The 17,478-nt window shown below is 31.7% G+C and overlaps 2 protein-coding genes across 4 annotated transcripts; one reads left to right on the plus strand and one right to left on the minus strand.

Annotated features, from left to right (window-relative positions):
• Window positions 1-937: 937 nt before the first annotated feature.
• Window positions 938-8,262, plus strand: LOC130800851 (uncharacterized). Of its 3 annotated transcripts, XR_009039504.1 has the most exons (18): window positions 938-1,106; window positions 1,211-1,335; window positions 1,460-1,510; window positions 1,593-1,768; window positions 2,771-2,848; window positions 2,933-3,044; window positions 3,515-3,599; window positions 3,707-3,758; window positions 3,843-3,901; window positions 3,976-4,091; window positions 4,221-4,330; window positions 4,938-5,006; window positions 5,142-5,199; window positions 5,348-5,421; window positions 5,597-5,645; window positions 5,932-6,008; window positions 7,729-7,850; window positions 7,937-8,262. XR_009039504.1 is itself a non-coding variant. In XM_057664557.1 (17 exons), the coding sequence occupies exons 2-17, from the start codon at window positions 1,212-1,214 to the stop codon at window positions 7,789-7,791; spliced, it is 1,353 nt and encodes a 450-aa protein (XP_057520540.1). In that variant the 5' UTR covers window positions 938-1,106; window positions 1,204-1,211; the 3' UTR covers window positions 7,792-8,262. The 3 variants fall into 3 exon arrangements, 2 of the variants coding, with proteins under 2 accessions (XP_057520540.1, XP_057520539.1); XM_057664557.1 differs by having other exon boundaries at window positions 1,204-1,335; window positions 7,729-8,262; XM_057664556.1 differs by having other exon boundaries at window positions 7,729-8,262.
• Window positions 8,263-11,220: 2,958 nt separating this feature from the next.
• On the minus strand, window positions 11,221-14,577 carry LOC130800852 (ethylene-responsive transcription factor ERF061-like). The gene has a single exon (XM_057664558.1). The coding sequence runs from the start codon at window positions 14,288-14,290 to the stop codon at window positions 13,337-13,339; it is 954 nt and encodes a 317-aa protein (XP_057520541.1). The 5' UTR covers window positions 14,291-14,577; the 3' UTR covers window positions 11,221-13,336.
• Between the last annotated feature and the right edge of the window lie 2,901 nt (window positions 14,578-17,478).

Raw genomic sequence — 17,478 nt, forward strand, 5'->3', positions numbered from 1 at the left:
TTTATAAAAGGTACACATAGGAAAACGAAAACAAGTGAAGATTTTTGGCAGACTAAGAAATCAAGAGAAGAGGAACATTTTCGCAGAAGAAAACGAAAACTAAGAAATGAATCAAAACAAATCGAAAAATAAAAACTATAAAATGGTAAATTTCTAATTTGCATACCTTAATTCAAATAGAAGAGGAAGATTTCGTAGAAGAAATCGAAGGTTTTTCGAAGGTTTTGAAGGTTTTTCGAAGAGTATAGCTTGGAAGAGAAAGGCGCTTGTATTCTTCAAAGAAATCGAATTAGCATTTTTTTTCCTTGCCCTATTTTTTCCGGCTTGATATCCAGACCATTAGATCTTTGAGAAATCGACGGCTCAAACTCCTTCTCACCCTTCTCATTTTCATACCTCATCTCATTGGATCCCTCCCCTATATATATATATATATATATATATATATATATATATATATATATATATATATATATATATATATATATATATATATATATATATATATATATATATATATATATATATATATATATATATATATATATATATATATAAGGTCAAATAGCTGTTCGCAGTTAGTAAGTGCGAACAGCTATTTTGAATTTTTTTTTTAGGTCAAATAGCTGTTTGCAGTTAGTAAGTGCGAACAACTATTTTGTCTTTTTTGACCTGTTCGCAGTTACTAACTGCGAACAGTCCCAAACCTCAGGTTTGAGAATTTCACGCTTACTTTTGAAATAAGTTTGATTCTTAGTTTATTTTGTTAATTTTTTTTTTCACTTATGTTTTTCAAATTTTCAAATTTTCGGGCATTGGCTATGCTAGCCCATTCATTCTTTTGGGCCTAAAAAAAGTCGGTGAAAAATCTGCCCCAGCCCATATATAACCAACCTCTAGTTCACCTTATCATATCATATTCCCGCTAAAAAATCCAAACCCCACACCGCCATCGCCACTTTCCCGCCATTTCAAAACCCTTTAACATTCTTTCTCCTTTCCATTTCCAGTATTTTTCTTTCACAATTTCGCTCATCAGAAAATCGATTCACGTACCTTCGCAGATCTCCATCACCAACGTTACGAAACGTCCTATTATTAGTCAGGTATTTTCATATTCTCACTCAATTTTTTTCACGTTATCCGATTTTAATTGTTGTATCTGGATGAAATTGGTTCGAAATTGTACAAATTTGGTTTAAGATTTCAGTATGACGCAAGAAGAAGTTGAAAATGAAAGAGACGACATGTTAATCGATGGTTCCGAACTTCAAAACCCTAACCCTAATTCTACTTCCGATGGCTTTAACGTTAATTACCTCAAAGCTTACTACGGTATGGCTTCTTAATTTCTGTTTATCATAGTAAATTCCGATTAAAATCTCTTTATCTTAGTTAGAATTTACCTTTATTTTAAGAATTCGTGGCTTTCTTATTTATGTCAATTATATGATTGCAGCAAATTTGTTTCCGTATTCTGATATGTTCAAATGGTTGTCGTATGGAAATGGTAATCATTTATTCATGCTTGTTTTTCGAGTATACTTTGAAAATTGAATAATGATTTCTTTAATTGATTGTTGATATGGTAGATGGAAAGCACCCAGGATGTGATCAGTCTTACTTTGGCCGAAGGGAATTTTCATTTACTTTGGAAGATGATATATATTTGCGATTCCAATCGTTCAAGAACGCTTTGGAACTTGAAAGTTCAGTCAAGGAGAAATGCCCCTTTAAAATTGATATTGGGCCTGTTTATAGTGTTGATGTAAGTTTATTCTGTACTCAGACATTGTATGGTATGGTCCTTTTATTGTGATCTCATTCGATGTTAATTGTTACTACCACTGCCATGAAGTTTAATTATTGTTGTTATTATGTACGCTTTGTCTTTTGATTTTGAGGTTCCTTGGTTAATGGTAGATTTTTGATCAGAACAAATGAACAATAAGTAAATCCACTACAGTCAAACTGTTAACGTTTAGCATTTCACCACTTATGTGTTTTTATATTGATGTTCAAATCAACTTATGTTATTTAATTTGAGCATTGAAAATTTTATTATGCGTATTGTACTACATTAGAAGGTTATGATAAAATAAACATTGTTTGGTGTTCTTAAATGTTTAGTATAGATAGTCATCTATAGCTTCTCTAATATACATATGAATTTTGGGTAATTTTATCTGTTTGATTTTATTGGCTATTGGCCCTGCTATTGGATTCATTAACTCATTGTACAGATACATAAATGCTCCTTTCCATGAATTAATACATCGTATGTGTAGAGTCTAGAGAAGTCATGTTGCTTGATTCTTTATTCATACCAAAGTATCTATGTTAGTTGTGGTCACTGGACATGATAATACTCTTAGAAGTTTGAAATCCATGAAATTGCTGGATCCCATTTTTTGGACATTTGGGGCAGAACTATTCATAAAATTAGAATACTCTGGGGCTGGCCTTGTTTGAATCTATATCAGAGGCTGCTGTCAGTTCAATGCCCTTTTTTTATTAATATCCTTTCTATCAATATTTTCTGATATGCCTGGTGGAATTCTATATGTGAAGTTCTGCAGCAGTAGAGATTGGAGTTGCATTTACTTTCTCTGCATGTAGAGGCCCTTTTCAAATTCTTGTTTCAAATTTGACATCCCATTTAGAATAATGTTAATCATCAAATCTTGGGATGGGTGACTCTTGCATTTCATGGGGGAAGGAACGACTTTTAGGACTATTTAGTCTAAGGATTGATTACAAATTTCTACAGCCATCTAAGAGACATGCCTACGCACAAACTGGAGACAATGTCTTCACCCCTGTGGAAAGAGAGCTGATATTTGATATTGTAAGACTTCCTACAACAAAATCTCATTGCCTTTTTGAGTTCAATAGCCGATATGCATGATTTATATTATCTTGTTTTTTCCAGGATATGACAGACTATGATGATGTTAGATATTGCTGTTCTGGAGCTGATGTATGCCGGAACTGCTGGCCTTTGATGACTGTTGCTATTAAAATTATTGATACTGCTCTTAGAGGTATGTCCCGCTACTTGGTGAATAGCATTTGTGTGCTCATCTTTCTTACTTGTGATGATTGTGAAAGCTTTTTGATAGAAGTTTGATGCTTATTAGCTGACTACTTAAAAGCCTTTATAAGAAATTAATATGATTCTTTTAATAATATTCTATCTCACATCATGAACTTTGATATTCACTTGTGCTAAATGGTGAAAATTCATATTAGTTTCAATTTTCTGTCAACTGCATCTTATAGAGTCATGTTTTTTGTAGTACAATTATCTTTTGGTTTTGCATTAACTATGAGCTTTAATTTCTAATGAAAGTATCTATTGTGTTTGATCTATGATCTTTTTACCTAAGCTTATTGCGTAATCATCAGAGTTCAAAAGGCTGTATGATCAATCACGATGTCTTATTGTCAGGGTAAGTGTTGGTTAGTTTATATGATCAAGATTGTAATATACTGTCATTGTTTTTGCATACAGATGATTTTGGCTTTAATCATATTCTATGGGTATTCAGTGGCCGGCGTGGTGTTCACTGTTGGGTTTGTGATTCCAAAGCTAGAAGGTAAAGACAAGTGAAAACTTGAGTATTAGTGACATTACACGCGTAAAGATCCTTTATTATAAATTCAAAAATAGGTTCCTTGATTATTGAAAACTTTTTCCTTCCAGGTTAACCAATGAGCAACGATCTGCTATTGCTGAATATTTTCATGTGTATAAGGTAATGAACCTAGACTATACATATGTTGACTGGTCTAATATTGTGTTTCTAAAAGATTGTTCCTCATTAATATTGTCTTCTCAGGGTAATGAGAATAGTCAGAAAAAGGTTTCCTTGGGTCCTGCTCTTCATCCATTTCTTGTGTAAGTGTGGATCTGCTCATCATTTTATATGTTTTGGCTTGATCTTGTATCACTGAGCCATATATTTTTCTCAGGAGAGCATACACTGATGTTCTAAGGAAATATTTTGAAGAGATAATTTTGAGCAGTCAGAACCTACTTTCTTCTGAAGAGAGATATGAGAAGGTTCTAGAGATGATTCCTGACGAATGTAGGTAACAACAGAATAGCATCAATACCATTTCTATTTCTAGTAGCATTGTGCTTTTTTATTGCGGGCTTTATGTTCTCTAGCATTTTCATTGTTATGATAGGGAGCCTTTGCATTTGCATTTTGCAGCTATTACTTCTGAGCTTAGAGGTAAATGGAAGGATAACAGACGATCTTCAGACAATAATGTTGCTCGTTGGGGGCAACTAAAGCGTATCCTACAATCTGGAAAACAGAAGGTACTGAACTATTAAGACATGAATGCCCATCTCATTTGTGAAAATATAGTGTACAGAGGACCAGGGATATATAAATATAGGCGTGTCTAGTTTGGTAAAACATAAAGGAAAGGTAGTGGTTTTAGAGTATTTGCGTGGATAAAATCTAAAACATCCTCATTTATTGATATTGTGTCTTGTGCATTTTGTTATCATTTGTTTCAATGATATTGTGGAGTCACTAATTATTTAGTAAGGGAAATTGAGCAACAACTCTGTCATTTTTTCATTTCTTTCTTTTGAAGGAGATACCTGATTCTTTGTTACCTAAATTCGTCAGGAGTGAGTAGTTGATTTGTTTTTCAAGTGTATCACAATTTCCAAGCTTATTCGCCTTTTGAATTTGCAATTCATTCAAAATGATCCATCAATAGCCCAAAAGCAATCATAATTTGTTTTTTGTGATTCACAATTCGTAATGAGATTAGCGAATCATGTGATGTTCAGTTGTACTTTTGATTGAAATCCATCTTCCCTCTAGTCTCTAGAGGCTGTGATAATGTAAATTTCATTTAGATCTTGTATCAGAATAACCAACCAATAAGGCGAATAATTTATCTGGTTTCAGGGAAAGGGGCTTCGCAGTTGTGTTGAAGAGATCATATTTTCTTATACATACCCAAGGCTTGATAGCGAGGTTAGTTGAATCCCGTTCTCTCCATAATAACAAGTTAACATTTTCAATAGAGCAATTTAAAACTACATCATCCATAATGCACTATAATCATTTTAACTAGGATTACTCTAAGAAAATATGTTTCAACTTCTTCAGGTCTCAAAACACATGAACCATTTGTTAAAGGCACCTTTCTGTGTACACCCAAAAACAGGTTAGCAACATTTCTACTTGTGTAAATTTGTTATTAGGGAATTGTAAAGCTACATGATGATATGGTATTGAATACAAAAATTTACGCATAGATATTAATTCCTATGTATTCTGAGACCGTACAATCCGTTTCTTTGTTTGGTATTTAGGCTGTGTTTGCATTCCCATTGATCCCACTCAGTGTGAGGATTTCGATCCTACCAGTGTACCAACCCTTTCGCAGGTGAATTTCTACTGCTTCATTTTTTCCCTTACAGATGAATTTTCTTAAAATGTTACTTTGAAGTTCAAGACAAGTGAAACTGGAATAAAGAAGCGCAAAGAAGCTATTCATTAACTGCTACATTCTTGTGTAGACTTGCGTTATGAATATTTTTGTTACATGTCAATATCTGCAGCTTCTGGAAGAACTTAACATGGGAAGTCTTGGCGGAGATGTTGAGACTGGTATGTATCTTCTCTTTTAAGGTACAAATGATGACATAAGTCAATTATATATAAGACATGAAAAAGTATGTGTATCATACTATCTCACTTTGGCTTCCATTGGAGTTTGTTGCACAAATGCAACCTTTTTTTATTGTTGAGTATGAAAATACCATGTGATTTTGTCTTCAATCTTCATATAGTCTGCAGGATACAGAATTAAAAGAACAATTTACTTGTTAAGTTATTTCAAAAGCCTGTTATCTGTCTCTAAAGGAACCATGTTCTTGTTTTCACTGTGGGACAGACCTGGAGAGAACCTCGCTTGGCAAGTCCATCGCCCTTTTCAGATCATTTTTACGGCCCCTTTTAAAATCTTGTAAAGTAAGTGTTTCCGTTCTACATATTCTCTCTGCTGCATAATTTTTGCTATCCCATGTTTTACATGTTCTTGAATTTTTGGAACTCAAATGGTGATTTAGAGACATGATTTAGATTCATTTTCTGCTTTGTTCCTCTCCACTACTTCCTATGCACCTTTTAAGATTAAGGATTGTCATTGGTGTTTGTCCATTAAATGAACCCCTTTTGACTCCATTTTAACTCACTCACGTCCTTCCAAAGATTTTATTCACCTTTTTCATTAATCTTAATATATGTGTAAGCCTATGCAAGGACACTTGAGATTTGAGGGTTAGGGAGACTTGTAACTTTTTGGTCATTATAAGGATATCTGGACAGCCATGATGAAGCTAAGGATACGATATGAACCTCAGTTTTTCTTACAGTTGGGCTTCTTATGTTGGGATCCAATAGTTGACAATTCAGTCTAACTCTTTTTCAGCCGGGATTCGTCCTCCATTTAAACATATGGTGTATGTCTTGTACATGTAGTGATTTCATGATTTTGCATTAACAGGTTATATCAAAGTGTAAGTCGATTTTATGAAAATGTGTCAAGTAGTATCCTGCTAATAGTTTTACACAATAGAGCAAAGATGCGGTAATGGTTACGGTTGCGCCGTTGCGATAATGGACACATTGATGTGGCTACAGGGATGATACCGCCAAATATCGGCCTAAACCATGAAATATGGCTTGGAAAGGCTTGAAACATAGTTTTTTTTACTCTACGATTTGGGTAATACCAGTTCGGAATTTGAAAACCTTTACGATATAATATGATGCAACCTTGTTTTTGCATCATGTTGTACACTCAGGACATGGAGGGTGATGTTAAATAAATTTCACATGTAAAATAATTGAAAAAATATTTTGCAATTTTATGAGACTTTTGGTTTTATTTTGATGGGATGTTGCTATAATATTAATCAGGTTAAAGATCGCAAGTCAATAAAGTTAGATTTCATTTGTGTGAAATATTTGGTATTCAGCGAAAAAACTCACATAAGAAACCGTAATGTACCAAATTCAAAGGGACGGAAGATTATCTATTAAGAGCAATGTCTAGTGTATACCTTCAGTACCAGCGTGGTCTAGATGGAAATTCATGAGTATTATTCTTACGGGTTCTTCTGATTTTGAAGTTGGGTTTGATATTCCAAATTTCTTATGTTATATAAATGGAATGAATCTGTTGAAACCAAACCTATATAAATTTTTCAATGAGATTGAGATTTTAATTAGCTGGTGCATGCATGTGTCAACATAATTTTTTTGTCCAAGACGGTGGATTGTCGTTGCATGTGGGTCGATTATGACTGATGAAAAAAATTGTACTTCAAATTTCTCCTTTAACTTGATGTGAATTGTGATGACCTATTCTCCCATGTATCATTTGTAAAGCACGCTATTACAGCAGAAAATTGCAGTAGCTGAAGATTTATGATTTTTTATTTTTGTGTTCTATAAGATTAGGATTTCGATACATGGAAAATTTGCTTATGTTTATGTATTAATATTGTATTCCCCAACAAGTCTATTATCATTTTGTGTTTCTGTATAGAAGACCTCTATGTTTGTGTAAAACTTTTTAGACCCTAATTAGATTAGTGGTAGCAGTTTTTTTTTTTGGCTGAATGTAAGCATGTAAATTTTGAACGCGTTCTTACATTCTGGAATCAACGTGCTCTAATTGTTGCAGGAGGAATTGGAAGCTTCCTATAACAAAAAGCTTCAGCAAAGCAAGGACGCACTCACTTGGTAGATGTTACCATTTGGTTTGTCTGGATACTTGGATTATCATCTGTTCCAAGTTGTTGCTATGTAAGTATCTAAATCTATGTATCATTCGTGGTTTAGTTTCTAGCAGATACTACAAAATTGTACTAAATAAATGCCCTGCACTCCAGGTTATATATACATTTGATTGTTGATCCTTTATGCTGTACACTTTTTGAACCTTCATGACAAATATCAGTCTGAAGCCGTATGACCTAATTGTACGATTGTGGTTCGCCTCCTGACTTTTTGTGCATTTGTCTTTTTCGAAATTTTGTACTTCAACATGAGCTCATCCTAAATAAAATTAGATTTATTTTTTCAAATTTGATCACTATGGAATATGTATTAAGAGTTTGTGGTCTTTGTTAATGTAGGAAGAGTTGTGATCCTAAGTCTGTTTGATAGTCCGTATCCATAAATCTGTATCCGAGTAATAAAAATTAAATTTCGTGCATTTTATGATACTTGCATACGTAAGCATTTTGGGTTTTCTAACCATTTAGGTTTTTTTTGTATAAAAACTCAGGATACTTGCATACGTAAATGTGTTAAATATCGTGTTTTAGGTCTGTTTAAGGCATATTTCATGATTTTGATGAACTTTAACATCACTTATGTTTGTTACTCAGACATGGAAATTTATATGGGATAAGTACATATTTGAATGTTCAATTCGGCTAAATTATAAAAAACACTATTTTTGGTCCAAAGTTGAGTATTCAATCTTTAATTGTCCAATTCATGCCTGAACGTCAAGAATTTAACATGAATATTTAATGTGAAATGAAGAGTCTAATCGACAAATATGTCCCATCAGCATGACTAGTGAGACATACACATTTTGGCACTATGCTTCGTAAATTGTAATACCCTTACTTACACTACAACTGCTGCTAATAAGAGGATGGGATTATCAACCTCACCATCAAATATCAATTGCTCCCATCCAGGTACAAACTTTAACCCTTTGCCCGTGATTTGATAGTAAAATGTTGTCATTATTGTATATGTGGATATGCATTACGTATTTTCGAGTACGGAATCAATTTAAAGGGCCATATTACTGTTCTAAATGTTACTTTAATTTATTACTCCCTCCACACCAATATAAATGTCCCATTTGCTTGGCACATATATTAGGAGTGGTGTGAGGTTTATTAAAAAGGTGGTAGTTACATAAGTAGTGAAGGGTAATTAGTAAAGGTTAAGTAGTGAAGGGTAGTTGGGTAAGTAAAGTATATGAGAATATATTCGTAATTACTTGTGTGAACTAAGAATATTTAGGTAAAAAAAAGATTGATAAAAATAGAAATTTGACAATTAATATGGTTTTGCCAAATAAGGAAATGTGACAATTATATTGGTGTTGAGGGAGTATTAAACAATAAAATAAAATAAAGTTACAAGTTTATTGTAGAAAAAACAAATTACATATGACAATCAAGAACCATGCTTATGTACATCACTGAGAACTCCAAGATACCGATCTTCAAACCCGAACAAAGTAACAAGAAGATTTTGTATTGAACTTGATATTAATTCTAGTTGGGAATATAAATCGGAAATATGTTATGAGATATAAAGAATTACACTAAATTCTTAGCACAAGGAACTTAGAACGATGTAAAAGAAACTCAAATGGAAAAAGAAATGGAAAATTACAATCGAAGATTGCAAGTTCTCTATGTAAAGTGCTAGAGAGGAAAATAAATTCAGAAATTGCATATCGTAATAAGCCTCACAAGCCTTCTATATATATAGAAGAGCTTACACCATTTCACGAAGTAACATGTTACTCCATGAAACACAACATCGATTCAAGAACCAATGTCGTCTTTCAATCAATCCGTTCCAATATATCTGGTTAATACAACCATATTAACCGTAGGTAGTTAGATTACAACTAACAAAATTGAATAAAACGAATTTCGCAAAAACTAGCGCGAAAGTCGCGAGCCGCGACATAAACAATTTCCAAAACAGAAACTTTGTCTTGAAATTTCGCGATCTACAAAAATACTTTTGTACAAAACAATAATTTTACAATAATGAGATATTTAACTTAATTAATAAATTAATTAATTTATTTAATTTAATTAATTATTAATTTTCGAAACTATTATACATTTTAAATGACAACAACTCCAATACTAGTGTCTTAGAACCTTCCTTGCGATCTTTTCCTGCTTCTTTAATGCGTCCAAATGTCACTTCTGCTTTCTGAATTTTGACGGTCAAATATAACTAATTACTTATTATTAATGTGATTAGCGGTTTTCCCAAATTTTTCTTAATGTAGTTGATTAAGTGTAAGCTATTTTACACTCATGGTCGACATAAATGTTTATAAGTATCCGACTTGACCATTTTGTAAATTTTTTTTAAAGATTTTGTATCGAACTTAATTAGTTATTTCCTTTTGTTTGAGTTATCTATTTTTATAAAATTTTTTGTTATATATATACATGCTCTATCTGTTATATTTAACTTTGTAATAATTTTTTATTCTTTAAATCTTATACACTTATTATTTTTCTCTTTTAATATTATTTATATAATTAAAATTTTTTATCTTGTTCTCTTAACAATACAATTACTTTTTAATTTGTATAAACATCTCAGCAACAAACTGAAAAACACAAAAAATTATTATTAAATTAGTAGTACTGCTTGATGGTATATTAGTAAATTACACTGACCTCTTATTTCAGCTACAAAATGTATCTTTTAAAAAAATAAAAATAATTGAGGTAACTACTAATATATCTTGACCTTTGAGGAGTCTCAAAGAGTATAAAGCAAGTACATGCCTTGGATTTTGCTTTCACGGCGTTGTATTCCATCTAGTCTTGATACTTTCCGAAACAAGCTTTTTCTAAATATTTTATTTTTACAACTCTTTTAAAACTAAAATTTTTAAGTACAAAGAAAAGAAATTATGATATTGTTGTCTTTATCAAGCTTTCTCTTCTTTTTTTTTTTTTTCAAGTTTTGGATACAGGACGTGTTTTTATTTGTAATACTTAAACTAAAAAACCTCAAATAAAATGAATATATATATATATATATATATATATATATAAATATATATATATATATATATATATATATATATATATATATATATATATATATATATATATATATATATATGATAATATCATACATTTTCTTTTCTTGAATTTTAGACTTTGTATTTAATATATCATCAGTTGAGTTTGCTATATAGAAAGTATGTTACTATTTTGTATAGAATTAGTTGAACATCCTTTAGAAGTCATTTTCTTAGATAATTCTTTTGAAATTAATTTATAGACTTGGAATATTAGAGTGTCTCTTTTGTTTGATCTTTAGGGATATAATATAATTGTTTGAAAAGTAGAAGATGTAAATTTAACCATTAAACCTCTAAGCTTGTCATTAAATTGAATGTTTCGTTGAAAATAAAGTTGAATTTGAGAATAAGATAAAAAATAAATTTAAGAAGTGGTCAAAATGAATAGAAAGAATAAATTTATAAATTATATTAAAAGGATAAAAGTGAAATCATTATAAAAAAGTTATAAAATTAACAGATTAAAATAAAAAATGGTGGTAATTAATAAGGATTGAGAAAGTACTATACTTCTACTCTCCTAGACCCTAGATGTCTATTGAACTGGACTAAACCATATCCTAATCCTAGCCACCGGAGCTGCCTTTACTTGAGGGAAATGAACAAATGAAAAGATTTTGACATTGGGGCATCTATAACTACCATAATAGGCAAATAGTTATGTCCTTTGCTCAGTAATTTGAATTTTTAATTATTTAATAATTAATAATAAATAATGTTAATAGGAATAATAATTTGTTGAGGTAAGAGATAATAATTTGTGAAATACTCCCATCTTTGTTAGTGGCAAAGTTCCTTAATCTGGTTTAGTTATTTAATTGACCTTATTATATATGCTGTGACATCATAGTTGTCATAATGGGAAAATGTGGAATTGAGCTACTAATTGTGATTGCGGTAATGGACATAGTGATGCGATAATAGAGTAATATGGTTTTGTATCATTAAGTATTGACAAAAACCTTTAAATATCTTCGAAAATGCTTAAAATTGGTTTTTATACCATTACAATGCGGATAATATACGTATAGTGGATTTGTGAACTTTTACGATAGAGCCGGTACGATGCAAAACATAGTTGTTTTTGTAATATGGGTGTTAATAACTTAGTTTTTTATGCACACCAACACTGCCCTTTTGAAAAATTAACAATGTGCACTCACACTAATATTTTTATTACTGCCAAATATTATCAGTAATATATATTTTTATGTAGCTTGACATTTTTATGATATAGGGATGAACAAGTTTCATCACTGCCACTAGAGTGAGGAGCAGGATTTTGGGATCCTCATTAGTCATAAACCCCTCTCGCTACTCTGTCGCTAGAAAAAAAAAAGTCAATTTAAGCTATTTGTGTTGTAGCTCACTTTTGGAGTAAATAGTAGCTGAATCTTGATGGAATTTAATAATGTTGAATTGTTGATGTATTAAGTGAAATCAGAATGGAATTTGCTTAGCTGAAATTGTTGAATTGTTAACATAGCAAGTGAAGCTAGAAGTGGTTTTGCTTAACCATGGGTGATAGGAAATCCCTTCAAGAGTTTCTCCCTCTATTCTTGTTGATATTGAAAATTACTTCACTTTTAGTATAAATTTATTTTTTAGTGATGGTGCATGTGATATTTGATCAAAAATTTAGTTTTCTCGAATGTGATCTAATTTACCTTTAAATTTACCTATTTGAAACATAAATTGAATAACTCTTCACCCAAATCTGCCTTGATTTAATTTGACAAAAATGAACTCAATTCTTACAACTCATTGCTTGTGTGATGACAATGAGATAGAAAAGAAAGCTAGGTACCAAAAATGAATGGTTTACATAAATGTGGAAAGTGGTAACAGAAAGAAGTGGGGGTGTGATATTAACTAGCTAGTAGTACTTCTTTAACATCCTTACATCAATAAGTAGTCAAACATACTTCATATAGAAACATGTAACATGCTACATAGCACCAAATAGACTTCTATAAGCAAAATATAAGCTAAATATTAATTTCAAAAGATTCGATCAACTATATAAACCAATATTTTAGTTTTCGAGTTCCTCCACATAAATTCTTCTTCTCCGTTCATTTTGATCTTTTACTATCTCAATCTGTAAATTTATTTTTTTTATATACTTTTTCTCTCTTCAACAAGTCATCTTTGGTAGAGCCTCGAGTTTCAACTTTTATGTTAGATAGCAAATAAAACATCTGATAAATTTGTTATTGAACTTCTACATAACAAAAACCGGATAAGGGTAGAGTTGATTACACACAAATTCGATGAGGTTCCATCCCAAAACTAATTGGTATTATAAAAAGTAGCTCATCAAGTATTTATGTTAGTCAACTTCTCGTATTTTTCAATGTGTTATTTTCCAACAAACATATATATATATATATATATATATATATTAACTGTCCTAATTAGCAAGAACTTCCCAAATTAACTCTGGATCAAAAGATGGCATCTTTTCTAATAAACAATCATCAAAACTAAACAAATCTCCCATCAATGGATAACTACTCATTGAATCAGAACAAGGTGAAGTTCCATTTCCATTACCCCACCAACCTTCTTCAGAAATGGTGGGTGAAACAATCCCACTATCATTCACCATTGTTGAACAAAATGATGAAGAAGATTCAGAATACGTATCCTTCATCAAACCATCATTCTCATTCAAATTACAATCACCTTTTGAGGATTCTTCTTTCTGCTTCTTTTTGGCAATTCTGGCTGCTCTTTCCTTCCTTAGTTTCTGACAAATAGCTTGGATTTTGGAATCAACAGCAGCCTTAACTGCATTCATTCTAGTTGCATCACCAAACCCAAATTTTGAAAAATCCTTCAAATTTGGGAAATTTAAACGGGCATATTCACCTCTAAGCTTATAAGCTGCACGATCATAAGCATAAGCAGCAGTTTCTGCTGTTTCATAAGTACCCAACCAGACTCTCATTCTGTTTTGGGGTAGTCTTATTTCAGCTACCCATTTTCCCCATTGTCTTTGTCTTACTCCTCTGTAAAGCTTCTTTTTCCCAAGATTGTTCATTTTATGACTTTGAATCATAGAAGAAGATGAAGAAGAAGATGATGAGATTTGAAACCCGGGTTTAGACCGGGTTTCAAGCCAGAATTTTTGTAGCATATCTCTTTGTTTGAGATAGATTGAAGATCCTAATGGCTCAACCAAAGGATTGTTGTTTATAAGGATGGGGCTTGAAGGTTGGCAGTAAGAGAAGATTGAATCTAAAGTGTTGGTGTTGTTAGCATTAGCTGTTAAGATTAGTGCTGATACTGAATTTCCTATGTCAATTGGTGTTGTGAATGGTGATGATGATGGTAAGTTATTGTATTCTTCCATGGCTGCCATGGATTTTTCTTGTAGAATTGTAATTTCTGGGTGTTTTTTTACCAGAAAAATGGAGGGCACTTGCAAAAAATCTGTCCCTTTTCTTCAAAATGTGAAGAACAGAAACCAGTGATCCTACCAAAAAAAGAGGAACACGGGCTAGATTGTAAGATGAAGATGAAAAAACCCTGATTTTAACAGGGTATTTAGAGATGGATTTTATCTTTAGAAGATTAAGTTTATTTTTTGTTGAGAGAGAAAAAAATGATTAAAAGCTTCTGTGTTTGGTTTGGTATTGATTATAGACAGAGTATTTAAGTGTATTTATAGACGCATGGTAAATGTATAGTGATTTCTTATGACTAAAAAGCTCTGTTCACACAAGAGGACAATATTGCCCTTTATTATTGTGTTGTGGAAAGTGGGAGTGGAACCTTTCAAAATAGCTGCTATGTGAACCTTTTGATTCACACATTAGAAGAAGAAATAGCTTAGTGGTTACTAAAGATGGATGCGGGTCGAGCTGACACGTAGATCGTCTGGGCATGATATGACACAATATTATTACATTCACAGCAAGAGTTGGTAAGTCATAATTTCGTACGAGAGATGATAGACACGACACATGGGCGGTTCAACACGACACAATTTTCATGGTTAGACCTTATTCTTTAGGTGGACAAGCACGTCAAGACACAACATATTACTGTTCACAACACTGACTTGTCACAATATGATTTAGCACGAAGCACAATAACATCGATCGCCATACAAAACAATTTTCATGGTTAGTGGCTATTTTATTTGTTCTTACTTCTATGAATTTATTACGGATAAGAATATTTATTTTCATTACATAAATAATATAAATAAAGCTATCTGAATAAATTCTCCTATCGTCATTTGTCAAATATACGCCAAGAATGTTACATGGTAGAAACTTTCTCCTACATGGAGGTTCTTTATTGCTTTGGAGGTTTGATTGTAATGGGGTTTTAAGATAGACTTTTGATTGTGTGACTACAAGTGTCATGGCTGAACTTGTAATGACTTTTGCCCTAGTTTATGGTGTAGACATGTTTTCTAGAAACTAAAAACTAGCCATCCTTTTTTAGGTTATAAATAAATAGGCATGTAAGGGAAGATGAGTGATTAAAGGGCTTTGTTTTTTTTTTTTTTCAAACTTGTTAGGAGTTTAATATGTTAAAAGGAACATAGGCATGTTTAGGGTACTCTAGTTTGTTAATTATTTCTTTTTATTAAAAAGATATGTAGACGTACTAATAGAGTGAAATTTTAGATTTAATAATAATTGCGGTTCTGTTGATAAATGAAAATTTTTTTTTGCTAATTTAAACCCAAAGAAAACAACACATGATTGATGAAAATTAAACTTTTCAATTGTGAAAATTCTATTGATAAAATCATCTGCTCAATTTCTATTTTTTTCAAATCTAATAAAATATTAATTGTTTACTACATTATCACAATTTACAAGTTCATGACAACAACAATGTATAATTGTATTTTGTGTTCTCTATCAATATTGTATTTGTTCTCACTATTTATACATTTTAAAAATTTGTAAGTTCATTGAGAAATTAGTTTGTTTTTTCAAGTAAAAAACAAATGACTTTTCAAAAAAATATTAGAATTTATTTCCATCTAATCTTTTTCTCATTCCTATTCAATGTCGATAATAATAAAAAAATTGCAAACAAGTTATCAGTGAATTGTTTTTTACTAATTTTATGTAGCACAACAAAATTAATCCATATACCGGTATACGTGGCGCATGTATATAGTTGACAACTTTCCCTAAGCATAATTCTGATCTTATACCCTGTTTGATATTTCAATAAAAAAAAATATTCTTCCATCGTTCTCTGAATTCACCTAACAAGAAATAATAATAATAATAAAATAATAATAATAATAATAATAATAATAATAATAAATAATAGTTTGCAAAAGGTGGCAAAAATTCTCGTGAATGTTGACCGTGTACACTCCGTCAGTACTTACATAAGTGGTTGATTGCTTCAATTTAAAAGCTTTCTTTTTGACTTTGGGTTTAGCCGAAAGTTTTGGGATGTTTCCTCACTAATCAGTTATTCCACCACTCTGACTTAAAACAATAATAATTTTACGGATAAGATCCACCGAAGAATGTTAAGATTATTGTTTAAAAATAAATGTAAAATTAATAAAACATACTGAAATAAAAGTGAGATAAATTGAAAGAAATGTACATATGAACTGTAATTAAGGGGTCATCATCATAGTTCCCAACACAATTGTATTTTGAGAAGGAAAACAGTAGCAATAACTGACATTCCTTCTACCCATCATCAAACCTTACTCTTTGTGGGGCGAGATGTTTGTAGGGCGAGATGGAAGAGTGGAAAGAGTCAGAGGAAACCAGAAAATGTTAGGTCTTGCAACCTTGTAAATAAAGCAAATACTGTGCCACAAAAACAAGAAGAAAATGAAAAGTTGCCTGAAAAAACAGTAGAAAAAGTAATAAAAGGTTTGTTCTTGTTCTCGTCCAGTTTAAAAAGACTCTTAAAAAGATTAAGAGTCAAGGGAAACTTCATGTATTCACAAGTCCAGACGAAGGACATAATCTTCCTCGTAACTTGAGCAAGAAGTTAGTTGAGGGAAAGGTGAAAATAACATAAAATCTAGGAGAAAAATGGGTGAAGAGGGAAACGTAAACCAAAAGCAAAATGATATATACAAACAGGAATGAAAATGTCCTCTTCATTAGTTTCAGAGACAATGTATTCGTGGGCCATCATATCTTCACCAATTCTGCACCAATACCCCTTATCCTTTGGGATATGACAATAATCCTCTAACACAAATTAGGCCTTACCTTCCGCCATCAAGTTGAAAATTTGAAAAGTGAGCCCAGTAGTCAATAACTTTTTATTGTGTCAGAAGAACCCTCCGGATCAAAAGGTATGAAATGAATACCTTCAAGACCTTCCAAAGAAGGAGGATTGATTGGATCAGTCCATCAAAGATGTGGCCAGCCACTAGGTTTCATACTTCAGTCAGTTGGAGGTTCATGTGGTAATGCTTCTAGTTGCACGAAGAGGGGAAATTCAAGAACAGGTGTATCGGTTAATTCATTGTTGAAATTAAAGGTCAGTTCACGGAGAGAAGTCTTTGAGGAGCCATTGTTGAAGTTAATGTGAAAGTAA

This window comes from Amaranthus tricolor, chromosome 15 (genome assembly GCF_026212465.1).
Source record: "Amaranthus tricolor cultivar Red isolate AtriRed21 chromosome 15, ASM2621246v1, whole genome shotgun sequence".
Lineage (NCBI taxonomy): Eukaryota > Viridiplantae > Streptophyta > Magnoliopsida > Caryophyllales > Amaranthaceae > Amaranthus > Amaranthus tricolor.